Source organism: Neopelma chrysocephalum, unplaced genomic scaffold (assembly GCF_003984885.1).
Source record: "Neopelma chrysocephalum unplaced genomic scaffold, ASM398488v2 Primary Assembly neopelma1_60, whole genome shotgun sequence".
Lineage (NCBI taxonomy): Eukaryota > Metazoa > Chordata > Aves > Passeriformes > Pipridae > Neopelma > Neopelma chrysocephalum.
Window position 1 is genome coordinate 17,380,702 of NW_020897715.1, and position 23,069 is coordinate 17,403,770.

Here is a 23,069-nt window from a genome sequence, read left to right on the forward strand (position 1 = left end):
ATATATATATATATATTTACTTAACCATTAAAAGGAAAACCAACCAACAACCCAGCTATGGAAAAAAAAAGCAAAACCAAACACCCAAACTACGTTCCCCACGCACTCCCGCGCACCGACACACATTCTAATAATTTATATATATAAATATATATATGAAGCTCTTACAAAAGGACAAAAAAAAAAAAAGGACAAAAAAAACCCTTCCAGAAACGGGACTCCGGTGTGTTCATTTCTTTTCACTGGGGCCACGAGGGGAAGGGCACTAACAAGCTTTCTCGGTGAAAACAGGGAAGGGCTGGGACCGGGGAAAGCCGCGGAGAAGGCGGTGGGCAGGAGCCACGCCCCCTTCGCCTAGAGGGGCGGGGCTTGCGCACAGCAGCGCCAATGGGAAGCTGCCGATTTGCATACGGCCCGACCGGCGCGGCCGGGGTCGTTTGTCGGCGGCGGCCGCCGGTGTGAGCGCGGGGAGGGGCGGACGGGGGTGGCAGGGCCGGGGAACCTCGAAGGGAACAATCTAGGGAAGGAGGGCTTCTCGCCCTCACCGAGGGGCGGGTTGGCCCGGAGTGGAGCCCCGCGTGGGAATCATTTCTGGCAGTGATTTCAGCTCTTTTAGAATTTGTCCAGCAGGTTTCCTGCTCTCGCGGGAAGCCGCCACACCCACCGGTACAATGACAGAGAGGGGCGGGGAGGCGCAGGCGCGGACGGCGGCGATATCCTTGTCCGTCGGCGCGGGTCCGAAGCCGCGGCCGCCCCGCCGGGCCCCATGGCGGCGTCCGCGCAGCCCGCGGGCCCGGCAGCGCTCAGCGCCGAGCAGGCGAAGGGTGAGTGCGCCAGGGTTGCTCCATTTCCTCATCTCCATCCCCGCACCTCCCCATCTCCCGGGCGGCTGAGTGCCCGTGTCCTGCGGTGTTGAGTACGGGGAGATCATAGGTGGCTGAGTGTCCGTGTCTCCGTGTCCTGCAGCGGTGCTGGCGGAGGTGATCAAGGCGTTCGGGGCGCCCGAAAACGCGCAGCGCATGGAGGAGGCGCGGGACAACGCCTGCAACGACATGGGCAAGATGCTGCAGTTCCTGCTGCCTGTGGCCACCCAGATCCAGCAGGACGTGATCAAGGCCTACGGCTTCAGCAGCGACGGCGAAGGTGGGTTGTGCCCCCGCCGGGCGGGGAGCTCCTGGCCCGCCGGGGCAGCGAGGGCCCCCTGCCCACCCCCTCTCCTTGCAGGGGTCCTGAAGTTCGCCCGGCTGATCAAGTCCTACGAGTCGCAGGACCCGGAGATCGCCAGCATGTCGGGCAAGCTCAAGGCCATGTTCCTGCCGCCCATGACGCTGCCGCCGCACGGGGCCGGGACCGGCGGAGTTGCCGCTTCCTGAGCCCGCGGAGCATTCCCGCTGCCCCGGCTGGTGGCTTCCTTCCCGAGGTGCAGGTCCTGTCAGCCCTGGGAATGGAGCACTTGAACAAGGGAGATGCTGACCTGGAGGGAACGGGATGCTTCGTGCCCTCTCGTGTGTCTGCTCGTGAATAAAACGTGTGTTGAAAATGCCCGTGTTCTATGAATGACCATGAGCTCAGCGGTGCTCCCCTGGTGCAGGGGCAGGTACAGCAGTGCCTGCCTCATGACACGTGTGCTGCTGTTCCAAAGACCCAGTGTGCACTACCTTCTGCAAAAAGGTTTGTGCAGAGCCTTATTGTGAAGCCTTATCAGAGAGACTTTTTTTCAGTAGGAGGTGCTAGGCCTTAACAGCGAGCATTTACAAATGTGTTGTTTGAAACATACTAGGTAATGTGTCACTAAGCAGATCAAGTGCTGTTAATGCCACTGAGCCTGCTGCCCCCAGCAGAGTCGGTGCTAACTTACTCATGCCTCTGGTGTCTGTGGCTGCCTTTTTTTCTGGCTGAATGTGCAATCCAGCACATTATCCCTAATGAAAAAGCTAGCAGAGACACGCTGCAGGGAGTGGCAGAGCATGGGAGGGCTGGGCTTGCCCCATTTGGCGGCAGCCTGGATTAGAACAACATAAACAACATAAAATCGTACCTCACATTCTTTGGGACTGTAGAGGGATCAACCACATGGAGTAGCCTCTCTCCAGAGTGACGTTTTGTATTTCCAGTGCGATTCAAATGGAGAGACATTAGGTATGTCTGTTTGTAGCCTCCTGCCCCATGTGCCCATTGCCCTTTGAAGAGTTGAGATCTTTGAGGAGGGTGGCAGAGCTGAGAGTGAAGGTGCCAGCCTGGGAGCTGCGAGCCACGTGTGAAAGAGCTGCCTCTCAGTTACAAAACAGGCAGGAATGTAGCCAGGGAGGGCGTGAGCAGTGGATAGGAGGCAGGAAGATCAGTAGGTCCCTTCCGTCTCCATCTACCTCTCCCAGCTTGGCCTTGGCCTTCCCCCACCCCTCTGATTATTCATTAACTACAGTCCAGGAAGCACTTTGCAAATGGTGACAATTAAGCCCTCTACTTGAGGCCTGAGGTTTGCCTGACCTGGAGCTACCTTCTTCTCAGTCCGCCTAGGAACAGGCGGAGTTCAGGACTCTACCTGTGCGGATCAGGTGAGTCACGGGAGGTGCTGCAGCCCGCAAGCACTGCCAGCTGCTGCTCCAGAGCCCTGGCACTCACCGCCATGAGCGTATAGCCCTGTTGGGAGGGTGCGAGTCCACCCTCCACTGCCAAGGTCTTTGATTTCAATCCCAAATCCGTCTCAAGATACTGTCCTGATAATTTCAATCTTGCTTTATTTTTTTTAGTAGGACCCCCTGGGTTGAGGGCTGTGGTACTTCCTCCACCAGCTCCTGTCAATCCTCCATCAGTGGGGATCTGAGAGACAACACCCTGATGCCATCCCGTGGGTGAGTGCTATGAATGCTAGTTAGGGCTAGAAAACAAGAGTTGTTGATGAGAAAAGTAAAAATACTGGCACTAGGAATTAGGCATGGAAGGAAAAAAAACCCACCTTCTAATAGCCTGAGAACTGGAGCTCCCAGTGTTTTAGATCATTATTGCCATTACTGTTGCTCCTTCTCAGTTTGATGAGGGGTTTGCAGTTCCTCTGCCACCCCACAGCTACAGCATCTCTCAGTGTGTTGGGCCCAGAGAGAGGTCAGCTGTCTGACCTTTAAAATCCTGGTTATTTCTTGATTTGTTGCAGTCTTTCTAGCCCTCTGTGGAACAAGAGGACATACAACCTTCTTGGTCAGTCCAAACAGGTGCTCTACTCTGGAGACTGCAGTTGCAGGGTGTCAGGAAATGGGATTTGCTCTAGCATTACTCTGTGGCAAGGATTTGGGCAACCTTGTTGGTGCAGCACTGTCCTGGAGTCCCATAGCCTGACAGAGAGCATCTGGCTTCAGCCAGGCCCAGGAAGAGGGTCCATCTGTCTGTTCCCTAAGCCCAAATGGCCTTCACTCTGCACTAACTAGGCTGAACTAGAATGTAGTTCTGTGCAGAACAGCAAAACCTTACTGAAATAATCTCAGGGCTGAGAATTAGAAGTAACGAATGCAATGCTCATTTTCAAAAAGGGCTCCAAATTAGATCCCCAGTGCAAGGGAAGCATGGAACAATAAAGTCATCATCTGAGCAAGAGGGTAGACATTATAACAGAGAAAGCAGTGAATGTGATACTAAAGAAAGAGCCAGAACCTGCTTTTGTAAAGGCAAATCCTGTCCTGTAAAATGAGATTTTTGAGGGACCTAGCAAGCTTGTGGATAAGGCAGGTCTGGCCAATACAGTTTCCTTGGGTTTAAAGAATTTAACAAGATTTTCTCATCAAAATCTTTAAATAAAGTTGAAGTCATGGCATAAAAAAAGAAGTTTAAGGTTTTCTTAGGTAAAGAATTAATAGAAAATAGGAAATGGAAGATGGAAATTAACATCCCATTTTTACAGCAGAGGGAAGTCATCAGTGGCCAGATCACAGAGGCCTAACCTGAAATATATGCTGTTCAGTATATTCCCAAGTGACCTGGGAATACAGCTTGGTGAGGTGAGAAAATTGGGTGATGGTAGAAAGTTATTCGGGATAATGGAGTGGGAGTTGACTGTGAATAGTTGCAGAAGGACCTTATGATGGTGAACAATTGGGCAATAGAACAGCAGATGAAATTCCATATAGGCCTATGTAAAACAATGTTCATGCAGAAAAATAATTCAAAATTTACATATAAAATGACTGTGAACTAGTTGTAACCTCTGTGGAGTGAAATTTTTATCATATATATATAAAGACCCTGCAGTTGTTGGCTTAATGCTGGTTGTGGTGAACATCAAAAGTCATCACTGTCCGTGACTCAGCAGCATCTTGAACACCACAGTTCTCTGCCCACCATCACCCTTATCTCCAAAACAAGGAACTAGAGTTGAAGACATCTTGGAGAGGGACAGCAAAGATGATCAGAGGTGTAGAATAGTTCTGTACAAAGAACACCTTAGTAGCACTGGAGTCTTCAGCCTGGCAAAGAGCTGAGGATGCATACGGATGTTACGGGTCTGTTACCATGAGCAGCTTGGAGCGGGGTGGGGGGAACAGGAATCAGTCACTGATCTTTCTTTCTTTACAACAACCAGATGTTAATAAAAATGAGGCAGGGAGCAGGTTATAAGCAGGTCAAAGGAGGGATTTTTCTGTAGCTGAGCAGTAGAACTCCTTGCCAAAGGATGCTAATTTGTTATGGATTTGACTGTTGACTCTACAAGTAGCTGCAAATAGAGGCTTAGGGGAAAAGAAACTCTATACATAACCTTTCCCTCTATTATTTAACAACTGTTTTGACCTCTGGATCACATAGTCCAGCCCCCTGATCACAACAGACCTAGATCAGGTTGCTCAGGGCCTTGCTCAGGTGAGTCCTGAACATCTTCCAGGGTAAAGGTTCCCCAGCCGTTCTGGACACTTGTGGCAAGTGCTGAACTGCCCTTGGGGGGGAGCACGTGTGCAATTTTTCCTGATACCTACTCAGAATTTCCCTTGCTGCAAGTTATGTCTATTGCCTCTTGTCCTTTTGCTGTGTCCCACAAAGGAGAATCTGACTCATCATCTCTAAACTCCCCCAGCCCCTTTTAAGTAGTCTCAGACAGCTGCTAAATCCCTCCTTAAGCACCTTTTCTCCAAGCTGAATAAACCCAGCTTCCTCCATCTTTGCTGTGCTCCAGGCTCTTTGTGCCTGTGCGTTTGTGGCCTTATGCTGGATTCTCTCTAGTTTTTCAGTGTCTTTTTTTGGTTTTTTACAGCAGTCCAAATGTGAGTGTCTTTTTTACTTAGCTATTTCATTTGTCTTCTGTAAGTTTGTTCCTGCGCTAGCTGTGGCTCAGCTCCGCAAGGGATTTACAAGATGAGGTTCTAACACCTGTGTTGTACTGAAAGCCAAACAACTCTCTGCTGAAATCCTTTGACCTGTTAATTATATTAAGAAAGTATTTTAGTGGCTCAATTATAGTCAGCTGTTCTATGCTGCATCCATTTGGGAGAGCAACCTCAAAGATACCAACCTTCTCTACAGTGATATTTCCCTCCCTTAATGGCAGGAGCTCCTCCCTGGTAGTTTTAAATTAGACAGGCCAGGTCAAAGACACCAAGGCAGCTGTGTGCAACTGTTCCTTTCCTGAGCTGCAAGCAACCAGAAGCATAAACTCAGCCTGTAAATTATGTGATACGGGATTTGTGTCCACACAAATACTGATGGGCTACACTGCACCCTGTGGCTTGTTCTGCCCGGGATACTGAGTTACATTGGGTTTAGTGCTAACTCACCCTTTCTGCTCCGAACTGGGCTGTTTGCTACTTTGTTCTTTCCTTGTTTCCGAGTCCAACTGATTTTCAGTTGCTCAGATAGATTTTCTCCTTCAGTCAGTTCATAAGGTCTGAGGATGCCTAGGTTTTATTTTTCATCTGCCTTGGCTTCATATTGACCCAACATACTCTAATATTCTTTTGATATCAGGAATTGTCTTTTGGGACTTTTGCCCAGAAGTTCCTGCCATTTTTGTCCTACCTCTACACAATACTTTCCTGTGCCAGTGCTACACTGTCTCTGATTCGGGTGCAGCTTCTACAACTTTGTGTAGAAGTTGTTCCCTTGACCCACAGGTCTCTGTGCCTTTAAAGTCTCCTTGTTTTTTTTTTTAATATCGGTTTTAAATCAGTACAGCTGGATCCCTGCAGCTCATGGCTCATCATGTGTGTGAAACTAGAAGCATTTCAAAGGAAGCTGTTGTAGGTGCCTGGGTTGCCTTTCTAGCAATGAAGTTTAGCTTCCCACTCATCTCTCCTGTACTTCCCTTTGTTGTTAGTTTCTGTCTTGGCCACAAGTTTTTGTCTAGGTTGTAGTTAGCAGCCTGTTCAGCTTTTTGCAGGATTTCCCAGTCTGGTGGGTGTGCAGGGAAGTCTGCAGCTGCTGGTACTTGAAATGAGCAAGGCTCTTGCTGTTCCTGCTGCCCACACAGGGTAGCTGAGATTGCCCCAGGGAAAAGTGAGGCTCCTTTGCCAGCTCGGTTGCCCTCAGGTCACTGCTTAGCTCCTAGTCTTTCGTGAGACCTGCAGACCTTGGAACCAATGCTATGGACAGGTCAGCCATGGGCCATAGCTGGAAATAGCTAGGTAACTGGAATGGCTAGTTTTCCTTCTTTCTACCTAGTTGTCCAGGTTGTCAGCTTTGGCTGTGCTGTGATCTTAAAGGTTCTCGCCTAAGCTCTCTCGATGGTGTGTGGGCTCACTGTGGTAGTAGCTGTTTGTCCTGGTCTCTGCCTGCCTTTCTGGGCAGCTTTAACACCACCTCCTTCCCACGCCATCCCTTTTGAGCTACTGCTGCTTTTGTCAGTGCCATCCCAGGTCAGGCTGGTTTCAGGGAGGCATCGCTGTGCTCCGAGCACTAGCCTGGACCTCTAAGTCTGTGGCTCTGGGTTTGCACAGATTTCCCTTTGTGCCTGTACAGAGCACGTAGGGTATTTGGGACTGCTCGTGTCACTTACTGGCTTTTTGGGGAAGAAAGGGAATAGAGGACACGCAGAACTAAATTTTCTGAGTGTGGCCAAGGCCCAAGTTGCATGCATAGCATCAGCCCTAGTGTGCAAAAAGACAGGGGGCCAAAAATAATAGGGGGGATGGGAAGGAAAGACACAAAAGGAGAAGCAGAAGTGTGTGCAAAGCAGCTTGGGGCTGGGGAGTTGATGGCTCAGAGCGCTTCCTGTTCCTGGAGCCGTGCGTGCCCAGCTGCGCATGGGCTTGCACCTGCCTGTGCCCAAGAGCACTACACAGAGAGCCACAGATCAAGGCACCTAACCAGAAAATCGTGGATGGAGAGGGTCTGAATGGAGGGACAGTAGACTCCAGGAGAGATACATGGCCAGCTCCCAAGAGGCACAGGAACAGCTTGGCGTTGGGTGCTCCGGCACAGACCTCCGACTTCCCTTTTCTTGCCAGTACAAACTGATTTTTCCTCTGTGTTTTTTGACTTTCTTTGGTGGCAGCCACTTGGCCCCCTCTTCTTTCACCCTCCACAATGGTGAGGTAAGAGGGTCTGAAAAGTCTGTGTGTGTAAGGAGGGGGACCAGAGAAGTAGGACAAATCAGAGTAGGGATCACCTTGGAAGCCGTGTCTCTAATGGGAAGCTTCCATAGGCTGGGGGAGGTATCAAGTAAGAAGGGATGCTGATTCTAACTCTCACCTAGGGATGCTGACCAGGGACCGTTCTTCACCCTACAGGTCTCCACAGTAGCGTCTGGCCATTTTTATTCACTTGGTCTTGCTTTTATCTTCTCTGCTAGATGGTTTCATCGTGACCTGAGTGGGCTGGAAGCTGAAGCCTTACTGAAGGGACGAGGTGTCCATGGGAGCTTTCTAGCCAGACCCAGTCGGAAGAATCAGGGTGATTTTTCTCTTTCAGTCCGGTAGGTAACTTGGACCCCAAGTTCTGTCTTTTCAGTGTTATACACACAGATTGTTGAGATCCTTACATGTCCTGTGGCATCATCTTCGTCCTGTCTCTATTCCTTTGAGTTCTTTCCAAGCTGAGCTTCCCAGCATGTTCTAGACCTTCCTTTAAGTTGCCCCAGGAGCTTCTCTTTCCAGTCATCTTTCATGGGGATAGTTTGCTCTGGTTCCATAGCAGGAGGTAGTGCAGAACACTTTCTGCCTCTTTTCCAACCACCTCATTGGACTGTTCTGTGCTTTATTCCACAGGGTTGGTGATCAGGTAACCCACATCCGCATCCAGAATACTGGGGATTTCTATGACCTGTATGGAGGGGAGAAGTTTGCTACCTTGTCAGAACTGGTGGAGTACTACACACAGCAACAGGGCTCGCTGCAGGACAAAGATGGAACCATCATTGACTTGCGATACCCGCTCAACTGTTCCGACCCCACGACAGAGAGGTATGGGGACAGCAAAGCAGTGTGTGTCTGTGGTGACACCTCCTCTGTGTTTTGTGGCCTTCTTTCTGCCCTGCCTGCATCCCTAGGGCAAGTCCTGCAAAAAGTCTCACCTGCCTCCTCTGCATCTGTGGGGGCAGCATCCCTGGGAATAGCTGGCCATACCTGGACCCACCACAGCAGACTTAATAGGGCTCTATTTTTACTTCTGGTTTCCAGTTGCCTTTGCTATTTATACACTGTTCCTAAAAGCAAAGGTTGTGGTCTTAGGTGTGGGTCTGCAGCAATCCATAGAGTCATATGTTATGTGGAAGCCCTTGGTCTTAACCCAAACCTCCTTGGTTATTCTGAGCCTGGGTGACTCACATTACTGAGAGCAGGACCATGCTCCCTTGCTATTCCCAGCCTGCTTAGTCTCCTTCCTGTCCTCATTTTGCATATGTCTCTGACACTAAGTTCCTAAATCAAATCAGGTGGTTTTGCCCTTGCATTTTGCTTTTAGGCTCTTTGATGCAGCTTGGGGAACTGTCATGCCCTGCTCAGGGGTGGACAAGTCCTCCTCAGGCAGGTCCTCCTCAGACACGTGGAGGCAGGGAGCAGAGATGCCCTGAGCGAAGCATCAGGGTACACACCAGCTTGTTCTGGGGTCAGGCTGCAGAGGGGCCAGGTCTGCTGCTGGCTGTCCTCTCCAGTCAAGGCCATTGCATTGTGACCCTGCAGTTTCCTCCCTTCCTCTCTGCGGTTGGAAACTTAACACACCACTCCCCCCCAGGCTCTTACGAAAGCTCCTCTCACTCTCTCCCCAAGTGATTTTCCATCACGTGGCTTTGAAGAGCTGGGCTATGCTGGGGGAAGGGAGGGGGTAATGGGACCCATTAACTCCATCCTACCTGTGGAGGAGAGGCCTGGAGACCTCTCTGATGAGCAGGAGAGATCAGCTGATCCTCAGGTGGCATCTGAGCACATGGTAGCTGAACAATTCTTTGGAAGGAGGTTCAGAAATTAATGACTGCCAGTCACCAGCTACTTCTTGCAGTGCATAGGGCAAGGATCGACAGCAACTACTTGCCAAGGCTGCTGTGTGCCACCTCTTGCTGTTTGAATGGTTCTTAGATGTTGTGTAGAGTAATATGACCAGATCTCTGACTAGATCCAGGGGTGAATGAATGCCCTGACTGCTTATGTTACTGGGGCATGGCCTCTTGAACTCCATCTTGGTTCCTGGGAACAGCTTCCTTACAGCGTGAAGTTCACCAGTACTACTCCAGGCCTTCCCTGCTAGCTGCTCCGTGGGCAGCAAACCCGCTCCCACAGCCCTGACATACTGGCTTGGCGTTGGCGGCAGTGGACGCGGTGACACAGGGAGTGTGGCTGGTGCTTGTCGAGGTACCTGCAGTGAGAGGAAGCAGCAGGGACACTGCAAGTGAGCCTGATGCAACAGCTACCTGCTTTTGAAATGCTGTTCCCCAGGGGAGGTGGCCAAAACAGAGCTGTGGCCTTTGGCTGGCACAGCAGCCAGTACACGGCTGCAGCTGGGGATGGGGTTGTTCCAGGACTGGAGGGGACTGTTTCAACCGGGTTCGTCCCTGCTGAAGGAGAAGGGCCCAAGTCCCCTCCCTGAAACAAAGCTGGGAAGGAGAGGAGGGGCCATGGCAGGAGTGCCAGGACTGTGCTGGCACTTGGGCTGTGATGTGTTCAAACCCAGCGAAGGCTCCACTGGAAATTGTGTACCAGGAGGAGAGGGATGATTCAGAACACGTCCCAGTGCCCAGAGCACCTCGGAGCTCTCAACTTTCTGTAATTTGGATCTCTAGCTCCAGTTTTCAAGTGGGTTTTGTAGAAGCAGGACAGTGCTGCAGTGAATGTGGCCTTCCACATCTCTGCTTGGCAGCTCAGCAGTGCCCCCCAGGACTTCTGATGTGGTCCAAAGAGACTGTGAAGCTTGGGACAGCCATGAGGAACTAGAGAACCTGTACAGAGACAACCTGGATCACATCTGGAGTTTCTGCAGGGCCAAGAGCCCAGCAGTAGGAAGAGAGGTTGTCCCATGTCCTAGCCTGCTTCTGACGACCATCACTTTCACCTGCACTGCTCAGTTCAGTGAGATCCCACTGGGCAGGCACATATCCTCCCAGAGACCTTTGTAGGTGGGCAGGGGCTTGGCAGCAGCTGTGCCATTTGCACCACTGTGTCCCTCTGTGCCCTGGGTCCAGTCCTGCAGCAAGGCAGAGGGCACCTCAGTCAGATGGGGATGCTGCTCACCTTGTGCTGGGAGGAGAGAAGGAGCTGCTGACTGGGTGTTTGCACTGAGGACAGGAATGTGCACACAGATCAACAGTGTAAATAGCAGGAGCAGAAAAGGGGCTCAGTCCTGTGACTAGGCTGATTGCTGCAGTGTGATATGCCCAGAGAATGGGAATTATTCTTTGATTGAGGAGGTGACTGAGTTTCAGAAAGAGAAGTCGCTGGAATGGGTTTTTGATGGATCTGATCTCAACACAACCATCTGGGTGCTGTTAAATCTGATGGGAGATTTTCTGACTCAGTGGGGCGTTATTTTTGTTTCCCTGGTGTTTGAGTTTCCAAAGCACCTTGCAGCAGCAATGCTAGAATCCCAGTAGTACTGTGAGGTGCTGAAATCCACAGACTACTCTCCTCCTTGTGTGTGTCACACAACTGGATCACACAGGCTGCTTTCCCACTGCGTCCTCTTGTTTCAACATTCTGCTCCCTGGGTCCCTTCTGCTTCCACCTCATCCCTTGCCCTGTCCTCTTCTTGCCATCTCTCTACTTTCTGTCTCATCTGCTTTCCCCAAGATCCTGCTCCTCCCCTGATTTTTATTCTTTCTCTCATTCCTTCCTCTCCGTCTCCCTCTTCTCTGGATCTCTTTCCCCTCACATGGTGTGGGGCGCACCAGTCCTAGTTCCATTTCCATCTGAGGAACCATTTCCGATGGCTGAGGTGGATAGGGAAGGGGTTACTCCAGCTCCAGGGATTTCTTCAGGTCCTGGAGGCATGGAAGGGTTAGGTGTTCCCCCTCCCCCCACCACGTGGTCCCATGGCAGCCAGAGAGACAGCACACGGGACTTGGAGAGGAGGCCAAAGAGAGAGTTTATTGATGGGGTGGTTACATATATAGGTCCTAGGAGGATTCACAGAGTGACCAATTACAGGGTCAGGGGGCTTACAGGACACCCAATAGCAGGAAGAGGTTAACAACCGATAGGAAAGGGTTAACAAGGTCCAATGAGAAGACTTCCTGATATCTTCTCAGGACATTCCTGAAACAGAGATAACAGTTGTCCTGGGGGGTCCTGGGAAGAAGAAGCAGTGACTGCAGAAACACAAAAAGCCATCTTGAAACATATTTAAACCACAGCTTCTCATACAAGGCAGATTCACTGCTACATTCTTCCTTTCTTCCTCTCTCACCCTTTCCCAGTGTTGCTCTCCTTCATTCATCAGCTCAAGGCCATCCACTTACTGCATCTCCACCTCTCTCCTCTTGTTTTAACTAGGTGGTACCATGGGCATCTGTCAGGTCCTGCAGCTGAGTCACTTCTCCAGGCCAAAGCCACCCCTTGGACATTCTTGGTGCGGGAGAGCCTCAGCAAACCTGGGGATTTTGTCTTATCTGTCCTCACTGACCAGCCTAAACCTGGGTCTGAGGCTCCACCAGCTGGGGCAACCAGTGCCTCTGGGGCCCGGCTCAAAGTCACGCACATCAAGATCATGTGTGAGGTGAGCAGTCGGAGAGCACAAGGAGGGGAAGAGACCTCTCCTGATCATGTCCTCAAAAGTGTGTGCCCTGTCAGCTTGATTACCACCAGCAGTGTTTCTTAATTTGGATCAAAATGCTGTTCCCTTGCAGTGTCCTTGTGTCCTTGCCCCAGCCTGGGTGAGCATGGGCTGGGTGCTCAGACACAGGAGGAGGCAGGGCTCAATGTGACCGGGACCTCTGGTACAGGGAGTCTGTGAGAAAAGAGAGAGGAGGATTCATAACCTAATTATGAGTTCATCCAAAGAGTTAAAAGTGCTTGGAGCAGGAAGAAGGGGTATCTGCAGGGCCTCCATACTTAGTCTGATGAATGTTACCAACCTGACTGTCACAAGTTCTCCTATTTCTTTCACATGGGATGAGGAGATTTCAAGGACAAAAAGCAACTGACCTTAAATGAGATTTGAGTGCAATATACCTTCTCTGGGCTTCCATCCTACGAGAATACAGTCAGTTTGTCATGCTGTGAATTCTGTGTTCTCAGGGCAAACTTGCATTTGGTTTGCCTGCCAGAGGAAGTGCTTTTCTAGATGGTGCAGGGTGGTGCCCATGGCTTTGCACCTCAGCATTGCCTTTTCCCTGAGCATTATCAGCTTTGGACAGGTTAAGAGAGTTGGGGCTGTTCAGCCTGGAGAAGAGAAGGCTCTGGGGAGACCTTACAGCAGCCTTCCATTACATAAAGGGGAATTGTGAGTAAGCCGGAGAGGGACTTTTTATAAGGACATGGAGTGATAGGGCAAGGGGGAATGGCTTCAAACTGAAAGAGAGAGGGTTTAGATTAGATATTAGGAAGAAATTCTTTACTGTGAGGGTGATGAGACACTGGAACAGGTTGCCCAGAGAAACAGGGGATGCCCCATTCCTGGAAGTGTTGAAGGCCAGGCTGGATGGGGGTTTGAGTAACCTGATCTAGTGGAAGGTGTCCCTGCCCATGGCAGGGAATTGGAAATAGATAACTTTTAAGATGCCTTCCAACCCAAACCATTCCATGATTCTATGAATGTTATGAGTGAGACATTACACATTCTTCCTTGATTTAGAATGGACGCTACACAGTTGGAGGTGCTGAAATGTTTGACAGCTTGGCAGATCTGGTCGAGCACTTCAAAAAGATTGGAATTGAAGAGATGTCTGGCACCTTTGTGTACCTGAAGCAGGTAAACCTAGTTTTCTGGTTTTAGGGATCCTTTAGAGGGACTGACTTGCTGTTTGTTTCTGCTTTGTGTTCCTTTCGTTCTTTTCTCCACAGCACACAGAGGAGACTTTGCTCTCCAGCACCATCTCTCTTTCTCTCTTTCTCCCTCCCGCTCTCTCTCTCTCTCATGCCAACCCACTGTGTTTTCCCATCCCCAGCCCTACTATGCTACAAGGGTGAATGCTGCTGACATTGAGAATAGAGTGCAGGAACTGAACAAGAAGAGTCTATGTGAGGAGACGTCCAAGGCTGGATTCTGGGAGGAATTTGATGTAAGAAACTGCTGGGGGACATTATTTGTCTTTTTGGGAATTCCCAGTGCACAGCCTCATTCTCCATCCTCAATTTCTTCCTGTACACAGACTTCTCATATGTCTTGTCAATTTATCTCTGAAAGAAGTGTCTGTTTGGAACCTGTTCTCCTGGGGAGTGAATGTCATCTTTAAGTGAACCCAGTGAGGTAGAAATGTGCTTTTTCAGGATTGGGAGAATGAGTCACCAAGACAGCAAGGGCACAGATTTTGGACTTTTCAAGTCTAGGTTTGCTTTTCACTTCCACACTCCCCCACAAACATGGCCATGTGTCCTCAGAACCACCACATCTCTTCCAAGTGCCCACCTCCCCTGCCATATATTGTGATCTTGCCATGACTATTTTTTTTCTGCTCTCAGAGTTTGCAAAAACAGGAAGCCAAGCACCTGTTTGACCGTCATGAGGGTCAGAGACCTGAAAACAAGAGCAAGAACCGATACAAGAATATCTTGCCCTGTGAGTCTTGCTTCTCCACTATAAAAAAAAACCAAACCAAATATGTACAGACAGGCAATGAAGAGCTGTCCAAGGCATCACTGGCCCTGCCTCAGCCTGCTCTATCCTCCAGAACAGGTTATGAGAATTTCAGAGATGATGAGAGAGGTCACAGCCTTTTCATGTCCTTGAAGGAAGCAGGGAAGGTTGCCTTAGATGCATTAACTTCTGATAGTCCATGATAGGGGCAAAGAGATGGGAAGATGGAGTGAGGTTAGTCTGACCCTAGAGAGGGACAGGTGAAGATAGAAGGCATGCTGCATGCACTGGGAGGCGTGGGGCAGTGAAATGAGGTGGCATGGGGCAGTGAAAGAGCTTCTTGTGGCTGCACAGAGTATCTCATTGCACTGTTTATTCTTTCACTGCACTCCAGTTGATCACTCCAGAGTAATTCTCCAAGGAAGGGACCCAAATATACCTGGATCGGACTATATCAATGCCAACTATGTCAAGGTGAGACTCATGAAAGATGACTGTATGCCCAAGAGTGGGAGAAGGCCTGCCTGCTCCTGCAGCTCTCTTGACCTTTCCCTGTCCACAATCAGAACACCATGATCAGCCCAGATGAGTGCACCAAGACCTACATCGCTAGCCAGGGCTGCCTGGAAGCCACAGTCAATGACTTCTGGCAAATGGTGTGGCAGGAGAACACACGCATCATCGTGATGACAACACGGGAGGTAGAAAAAGGGCGGGTAAGTAGCAGTCTGTAGGTGTTTTGGAGATGCCCTCTTTTCCCCTTCAACCACTGCTCTGCTTTTTCCCCTCTTTCCTGCCTTCTGCCCATCCTCACCCTGCCCTCTCTGCCCACACAGAACAAATGTGTGCCTTACTGGCCAGAGCTGGGCAGCACAAAGGAGTATGGTCCCTACCTTGTGGAGAATGCTGCGGAGCACGATGCGTTGGAGTACAAACTCCGGCAGCTCTGTCTATGTCCAAAGGATAACGTGAGTGTGAATGATCAAGGGCTGTCATTGAGCCCATGAGTCTAAGAGCCCACTCTATTTCTAAAGCTGGAAACTGTTGGGTGGTGTGGTGTAGCTGCTGTTGTATCATTCTTGGGACTGCTGTTCCCACTTGATTTGGGCTGGAATCACACTGGTGGAATCACCAAGAAGTGCGCAGGAGACACAGATTCCCTTTGGCTTCAGACCTGCATCTCCCTGGGACAGAGGCCAGAGACAGGGCTGGGTTGCAGTTTCATCAATGAGGTGCTTTGTTATTATCAGGGAAAGGCTGTGCGTGAGATCTGGCACTACCAGTACCTGAGCTGGCCTGACCACGGTGTGCCCAGTGAGCCAGGAGGAGTCCTCAGCTTTCTCGACCAGATAAACCAGAAGCAAGAGAGCATCCCAGGTGCAGGGCCTATTCTGGTGCATTGCAGGTTGGTACAGAGGCTGGAGTTTGAAGCATCCTCCATCCCTTATCTAGGGTGAGACATAGAAAGTCTGTCCTGCTGCTTCCAGCCTGTACCCCAGGGCTTGTGACTGAAGCCTATGCCAGCCCTGATATTTGCTTTTTCCTCTTTGATGCCCCCAAACCAAACTCTCTGCTTATTGAATCTGTGACTCTCTTGTGTCATTGCTAGACAGCTGCTACAAGAGCTACATCCTTCCCCAGAAGCAGCTGCATTTTCTTTCAGGAGCTGTTTTGCTCTGACCTCTGCTTGTCCTCTCCTTGCAGTGCTGGGATTGGCCGCACTGGGACTATCATCGTCATTGATATGATAGTGGAAACAATCTCCACCAAGGGTAAGAGGACCCCATCAAAGTGAACTGGCATACCCAGTAGGGCTGTGCCCTTAAGTCCAGCTGCAAAGGGATGAAAACTATTCAGGTACAAGTGGGAGAGATCCTGCCCCAGCCCCGAGAAGGTTGTGCTGTTGGATCTCTGTACCATTGCCACCTACTGTGGCTGTAGCCTTCCCTGAGCTTTGGCTCTTCCTCCACAGCCAGACTTGAAAGATGCTGAGCAGGAGGGAGAGATAGGAGGTCCATACAGGAGTAAAGAATATGGAAGGAGGCAGAAACTTCTTGACTGACCTCCCCTGTAACTGCTTTTGGTAGAGAATTGGGAGAGGGGGCAGTGAACATGTCCATAAGCTTTTCTGGTTCTCCTTGCTAGGCCTGGACTGTGACATTGACATCCAGAAGACCATCCAGATGGTGAGGGCTCAGCGATCTGGGATGGTGCAGACAGAGGCCCAGTACAAGTTCATCTACATGGCCATCTGCCAGTTCATAGAGGCAACCAAGAAAAAGCTGGAAATTATCCAGGTGAAAAAGGGGACTCTACTGCCCTGTAAGCCTAGGCCTTCATGGTGTTGTCTTTGAGCCCAAGTGCTCTGTTTCACAAGCTTTAAGCTAACACTGGGACCTACACAGACTACAATGGTGCACCAAGATCTGAGTCCTTATTCCCCTCTTTTGAGACTTTTAAGTTCAGGGGACAACATTAGCAGCTCAAGTACCATCTCCACCAGGTACTGTTTTGTTACAAGCTCAATCTAGGACAAGCAAAGACTTTGCCCTCTCCTTTCTTCGTCTTTCACATCCCAATTCTGCAGTTGCAGGATTTTTTTCTTCTGGCTGATAAGTGGCATCTTTATCTCTCCTTATAGCCTCTGGCAGCATCAAGTAGCTGCCGCTGTTTAATATTCTTTTGCTGACATTTGGCACTCTCAGGCAAATTCCAGTGCCTCCAGAGATTTGTTGCTCCACTGTTCCCTCCTGGCTGTGTTTGCATTCCTGCTGCTCCCCTCTGACAGCAGCAGACAGAATGCACTGAGCCTGGGAACTTCAGCAATCCACTGAGGTCCTGGCACAAGGTGTGGTTTAACAGCCAGAACTCTTCCATGGTGCCTCACGTGCATCTCCCAAACCACACTCCTCTCGGCCTGTTTTTTTCTCTCCTGTAGTCTCAGAAAGGCAAGCCAAACGAGTGTGAGTATGGGAACATCTCCTACCCCCCTGCAGTGAGGAATGCACATGCCAAGGTTTTACGAAAACCCTCCAAGTAAGTCCCCCTAAACCAGAGACCCAGCTGTGCCTGCCTCTGGCAATAGTCTGCCTGTTGGCTTGGCTGGCTTTTTCCTATTCCTCACTTTTTCCATTGTTTTTCTCTGGGTCTTACAGGCAAAAAGAGGAGTCAACGGTTTATGAGAACTTGGGGAAAAAGGAGGAAAAGGTGCGGAAACAGCGCTCCTCAGAGAAGAAGCTGAAAGGCTCACTAAAGAAAAAATAATGATAATTGCAGGTAGCCCCATGGCGGTTTTGAACCTGGACTGGACTGGAGTTCACATCCTGACTGGCCTGTTTCACATTCCTTACTCTTGGACTGGAACTAGGCCTTCCCATTCTCTTCCCTGCCAGCTTTCAGTGCCCTGAACCAGACTGCTTTCCAGCTCAGCTGACCGACTTTACGGTCCCTTGCCTGTGCAGGCGAGCAAAGTCTGTTACTGCCCCCTCGTCATTCATTAGCAGGAAAAAAAATCAGGCCCTTTCTTTCCTTTGTTCCCTGAGCACTGGGGCCCAAACTCACCTCTGCTGTGTCAGCTTTTTGAGGAAGCGGGCTTCTTGAGTAAGAGCTAAGGAAGGGCATCACAGGAGCTGCCTCTCTGACCACTGCTGTGAGTTAGTTTAGCCTGTTAGTGTTCCCTGAAGCCTCAGCTTTCCAAGTGTGGAGGTTTTGGCCTGTTTCAGCTCAGCTCCTCTGCAATTAAAAGGAAACTTCCTCTTTCCTTAATACCAACCCTCTGCCCTATGATCCTCCTACTCTGATCCTTCAACTGGATGCTGTAAATATACCAGAATTGGATATGATGGCCACATTTTCTTCTTTGTTTGTAAATAAACTTGTATTTGTTTGACTACTGAGTACCAAAAGGTTTTTCCTATAATTTCTTTTTGGCTATAGCTGTACTCCTAATTTCACCTGCAGCCCTGCAAAGACTTACAAGAACGTCTCTAGCTTAGTTTTCATGACTCCCTGCAGCCTTCAGGCTCCTGAACAGAAGCTATGACCAATTATGGAGACTCCTTGCTGTGAGGCTTTAGTGTTGGTGGCTGTCAGGGACTGACGAACTGTGATGTGGCTTTTGCACCTAAATTTTGCTTGTGGGTTTTCAGTCCTTGAATGGACAAAGCCACGGCTGCTCTGACCTAGTGCTGGTAAAGGTGCCACTTGCAGCAGCAGCCTGGACGAAAGGCTTCCAGAGGCCCCTTCCCACTCTGATTCATATAATTCTGTGAATGCCAGAGGGTGTTCCTTAGTGCTGGAGCCTATCCTTGGTGGTATTAGAATGGGACTCAGCACGGAACTATTTGGGAGAATGCTGAGAGAGTCTGGATAAAGACATAGCAGGAGTGCAGAGAACCTTTCTGTGGCAGCTGGCTTAGGTGGCAGAGAACGTGCTGGGGACTCCTTAATTAAGGGATGCGGGTACTGCTTAGGCTGTGGGCATTTACTACTCAACGAAAAAGATGGCTCAGGTGTCCTGGATCTGTCTAGAGCTGATGGCAGGAAGAGCTCTGTCCCACTCACGGAAAAGTCTAAGCTAGGTCACAAAGGGACCTATGATCCAGACCAAGAATGCTTGGAAACGTGGGCCTGAGAATTTTGTCTAGTCTGAGCTATGTGTCAGCCCCATGTGGGAAGAAAACTGCACCATCAGTCACTATCAGCTGTCTGACACAGGACCATATGGAACACTTTACTTTGAAAGTCCAGCTGTGATTGTCCTGTGTTTTGGAGTGGGGACTTTAGGACCAGGTTCTCTCTTCTCAGTTTAGAGCACAAATCCAGACTGGGGAAAGAGTAGAAAAGAGAAGGAATGGGACAAACCTTAACTCTGTTCCACACTGTTTGTAATACAGTGGCAATTGCCATTGTGCCTGCAAGGTGACTTCCTGGGAGCTGGCAAGGTGAAGCAGCTGCCAGCCTGTACAAACCAGCTGGAAGCAGACACTGCATCCTTGTAACCCTGTCACCTGCCCGAGGACATGCCCACACTCTGCACTTGGCAGGAAGGAGCAGGGATCCCTCAGCAAGGCAGTGGCAGTAGGGTGATTTAGGCCTTAGGCAAAGTCTCCTGCTTTGATCTGGTGCCAACAGAGCCAAGGCAAGGTTGGACAGTGTACAAGGGAGGGAACAAACTTTGTGGATGCTGCAGTGATTTCAGGCATGCTAACACAAGGAATAGCATCCCCCAAGCCAATACTGCACAGCACAGGTTCAGCAATAACATACTTCCAAGATGAAAGAACTCATCCTGGTAGAAAAAGCAACTTCAATCCTATGCCTGGGCAACAGGCAAACTTACAAGGGACAGATCACAGCCTCAAGGAATGCTGTCCTGCACATGCTAGGAGACATTCTGCCCCTCCTCAGCTGCAAACTCTGCCTCAAGCAAGCAAAGGCAGAAACAATGCCAGAGCATTTTTGAGTTCAGCAGCTGGTGCTGGAGCACGTGGCTGAGAAAGCTGCCTGGGCTAAAGACACATACCCGAGACACAATATGATGGGAGGAAAGACACTGCTTGTCATCATTTGATATGGCAAGAAACTTGCTTGGCAGCATTTAGAAGCTAAAAGACACTTTGTAAGCAGACCCTCTTCCCATGTACTGGACTTTGGCTTCCCTTACCCTGTGAGGTGTGCATTTACCAGCTGGCTTTGCAATTCTGCTGCCACCAGAGGAAGAGGCAGGAAAGGGACAGTGGGGAAAGCAATGGGCAAAAGTAAAGATGTGTGGAAGGAGGTGTACCGTGACTCACCTCTCAGTGATGCCAGATACCCTTGTCTAAGTCATGGGGAAGGGACTAAAGTCCTAGTCTAAGGAAACATCTATCTTTGCTTCAGATTCCTGGGTAGTTACAATGGGCAGGATTCAATTCTCTTCGTTCTTAAAAAGCTGCCACAGCCTAAAGCAAGGCATACCAAGGATTAGCTTAAACTCTACCTGAAGCTTGAAAATGGAGACATCTTGTGGAGCAAGCTCAGATTCCTGAGAACCTCATTTGTGTTCAAATCCCTGAACTTATTGTGTCCATCTACAGAGAAATCAGTCTGAAAAAGAACTTTCGTGATTGTACATCAAGAAAGGCAGCACTGAAATGAGCAGTCTACTTTACACAGGCACTGTTAGACACAGATTACTTTAGGGTGGCTACTTGAAAATGCTTTTTGAAAGCTGGTTCAAAAAATTTTTGCTTCCTTGATGTTGCAAGTAAAAATATGTGGGTATTAGTTATGGCTATGACTGCTGGTAAGTTTAAAATCAAGAATCCATAGATTATATCTGTTCATTTAGACATCTCATGCTCTGCCTCACCAGAGGAAGAGGTCCCTAAAGGCCTCTCTTCTTCACTGGAGAGCTCAACTTGGAGTTGTTTGTAAAAAGAGATGGTCTCATGGGTGGCTGTCTTGACCATCGTGACCATGAAATATTTGAGTTTAAACTCTTTGGTGATATGAGAAAAACTGTCAGTAAAGCTACTCCCCTGGACTTGGGGAGACCAGACTTCAGGCTACTCAAGGAAATAGTCAATAAGGTCCCCTAAGAATCTGCTTTTGAGGACAGTGGGGTACATAAAAGCTGCTTACCTTCTAAGGGCTTTCTTTCAAGACCATGGGAGCATGCAATAATAATGTTCACAGAATATTCTGAGTTGGAAAGGACCCACAAGGATCATCGAGTCCAACTCTTCAGTGAATGGCCTGTAAGAGGATCAAACCTACAACCTTGGCACTACTTGCAGCATGGTCTGACTAGCTGAGCTAATCACCAGGTCAATGTATTAGAAGTCAAGCAGCTGAGGGAGAAGGCTGGCTCTGCTGAGCAGGGATCTGTTTCCTTCTACAACTTAGCAGAAAGTGTGTGGACTTTGGAAACATGGGAGGAGGACAGACACACTACTTGCCACTATAGAGAGCAAATCTGTATGGCCCAAGCTCAGCTGAAGCTGAAGGGTAAGATGAGGCTTTTTTAAATATGTTAACAGCAGAAGGAAGACTAAAGGAAACATTGGTCTGTTACTTGATGAGGTAGGTCACCTCATCCCCAAATAGTGATGGAGATGGAGACATTAGTGCTGCTTTCGACACCCATGATGGGCCCTGGGATGCCTGGAGCCCTCAGCTGGACGGCCACAGCTTGGGGAATCATAAGCTCATGGTTGACTTTGAACTTGAATGGGATTTGCTGCTGCAACTGAACACAAAAAGTCTATGGGGCTCAAAGGGATTCATCCTAGGACACCGAAGAGTTGGCTGATGTTACTGCAAGACTTCCGTTATTTATCAAAAGCCTTGGGAATCTGGAGAGGTCCCAGTCAACTGGAAGCTGGCAAATGTTCTCCCAGTTTTCAAGAGCAGCAAGAAAGAAGACCTTGTTAATTACAGGCCTATCAGTCTCGCTCTGGTGCCTGGTAAAACTGTGGAGGTTATTCTGGGAGTTATTGAAACAGACTCGAAAGACAATGGTTGTTGATCAAAGTCTGCATGAGTTCTTGAAGGGAAAGTTATGACTTACTAACAATAATCTTTCACAACAAGGTTACCCACCTAGTAGTCAAAGGGAAGGCAAATGAGGGTGGTTTTTTTTTATTTTAGCAAAGCTTTTGATTCTGTCTCTCACTGTATCCTGAGCAGTGCTCAGCATGCAGCTAGACATGTACGTAATACAGTGGGGGAACAGCTGGCTGAGGGGTCAGGCTCAAAGGGTTGTAGTAAAAGGGGTAACATCTAGCTGGTGGTCAGTCACTAGCAGTGCTCCCCAGGGTTTTAGGGCCTGTTCTCTTCAGAGCTTCTCTCCATGACCTGGACACAGGAGTCAGCCGTGCGCTAAGCTTGCTGATAACACCGAATTAGGAGAAGCTGTTGATTCCCTCAAGGGGACAGAGGCCTGACAGAGAGATCTTGATAGATGAGCATGCTCAGCAATCATCAGCCATGTGAAATTTAACAAGAACAAATGCTAAGTTCTGCACCCAAAACAGTGTAACCCCAGATGTAAATACAGACTGGGGGACAAGAGACAGGAGTGCAGCTCTGTAGAAAGGGATCTGGGCATTTTGGCTGATGGCAGGCTCTGTGAGCCAGCAGGGTGCCCTGCCAGGCAAAAAGCGACAACATTATCCCAGGGTGCATTAGATACAGCATAGTTAACCAGCCAAAGGAAGCGACAGTCCCACTGTACTCAGCACTGGTCCAGCCTCACCATGAGTACTGTGTGCAGTTCCAAGCTCCAGGATAAAAGGACATAAAAAACATTACGATATGTCCAAAGGAGGGCGACAAAGACTGCAAAAGGCAGCGTGATTTACAAGGAGCAGCTAAGGATACAAGGCTAGTTCAGCTTAGAGGAGACAAGGGGCTGACCTCATTGCTCATCACCAGGAGCAGAGATGGAGGTGCTGAACTCTTCTCCTTGGTGTCCAGCAACAGGACATGATGGAATGCCTTGAAGCTGCATCGGGGGAAGTTCAGACTGGGTATTAGGAAAAAGGACTTCACTTACAGGGTGGTCAAGCTCCCCCGGGAAGCAGTCATGACCCCAAGACTGTCTCTGTTCAAGATGTGTTTAGACAATGCTCTTACAGCTTTTAGGTTGCCCTGTGCGCAGTGAAGAGCTGGACTTGATCATCCTTGTGGGTCCCTTCCAACTCAGGATATTGTATGATTCTATGAATGTGATACCTCTAAGTCCTAAATCTTAGTACAGGGCAGCCCAGTGAGACAGGGAGGAAGCTAGCCCTTAAAGCAGACAAGATCTTGCTGTTGAAATCCAAGCAAAAAGAGTTAAGTCAGTGGAGGAAGATTTGTCTTATATTTTTGGCCAGGAAAGCAGTATGCATACATATACATACATGTATATACACACACACACACACACACACACACACACACGGAGTGTA

General features: G+C 49.4%; 2 protein-coding genes and 1 non-coding gene across 4 annotated transcripts; all 3 read left to right on the forward strand.

Annotated features, from left to right (window-relative positions):
• The first annotated feature begins 360 nt into the window (after nucleotides 1-360).
• On the forward strand, nucleotides 361-1,542 carry CUNH12orf57 (chromosome unknown C12orf57 homolog). 2 transcript variants are annotated; one of them, XM_027681423.1, is made up of 3 exons: nucleotides 361-458; nucleotides 967-1,143; nucleotides 1,225-1,542. In XM_027681423.1, exons 2-3 carry the CDS (start codon nucleotides 1,020-1,022, stop codon nucleotides 1,371-1,373), a joined length of 273 nt encoding a protein of 90 aa, XP_027537224.1. In that variant the 5' UTR covers nucleotides 361-458; nucleotides 967-1,019; the 3' UTR covers nucleotides 1,374-1,542. The 2 variants fall into 2 exon arrangements, with proteins under 2 accessions (XP_027537224.1, XP_027537223.1); XM_027681422.1 differs by lacking the exon at nucleotides 361-458 and adding an exon at nucleotides 580-824.
• LOC113966668 lies at nucleotides 596-656 on the forward strand. Its single transcript, XR_003533915.1, has one exon. It is a non-coding gene; the product is annotated as a U7 small nuclear RNA (small nuclear RNA).
• Nucleotides 1,543-1,552: 10 nt separating the features above from the next.
• PTPN6 (protein tyrosine phosphatase, non-receptor type 6) lies at nucleotides 1,553-18,038 on the forward strand. Its single transcript, XM_027681403.1, has 16 exons — nucleotides 1,553-1,671; nucleotides 2,751-2,852; nucleotides 7,766-7,888; nucleotides 8,181-8,375; nucleotides 11,892-12,114; nucleotides 13,192-13,308; nucleotides 13,505-13,618; nucleotides 14,019-14,115; nucleotides 14,528-14,607; nucleotides 14,700-14,849; nucleotides 14,970-15,101; nucleotides 15,384-15,538; nucleotides 15,838-15,905; nucleotides 16,279-16,430; nucleotides 17,072-17,169; nucleotides 17,289-18,038. Exons 1-16 carry the CDS (start codon nucleotides 1,553-1,555, stop codon nucleotides 17,395-17,397), a joined length of 2,034 nt encoding a protein of 677 aa, XP_027537204.1. The 3' UTR covers nucleotides 17,398-18,038.
• Nucleotides 18,039-23,069: the final 5,031 nt, after the last annotated feature.

Coding starts and splice junctions, on each gene's coding strand:
- CUNH12orf57 (XM_027681422.1), top strand. CDS start 767: ATGGCGGCGTCCGCGCAGCCCGCGGGCCCGGCAGCGCTCAGCGCCGAG. Junction 825..966: donor CAGCGCCGAGCAGGCGAAGG/GTGAGTGCGCCA, acceptor CGTGTCCTGCAG/CGGTGCTGGCGGAGGTGATC. Junction 1,144..1,224: donor CTTCAGCAGCGACGGCGAAG/GTGGGTTGTGCC, acceptor CTCTCCTTGCAG/GGGTCCTGAAGTTCGCCCGG.
- PTPN6 (XM_027681403.1), top strand. CDS start 1,553: ATGAATGACCATGAGCTCAGCGGTGCTCCCCTGGTGCAGGGGCAGGTA. Junction 8,376..11,891: donor TCCGACCCCACGACAGAGAG/GTATGGGGACAG, acceptor TGTTTTAACTAG/GTGGTACCATGGGCATCTGT. Junction 15,539..15,837: donor CCTATTCTGGTGCATTGCAG/GTTGGTACAGAG, acceptor CTCTCCTTGCAG/TGCTGGGATTGGCCGCACTG.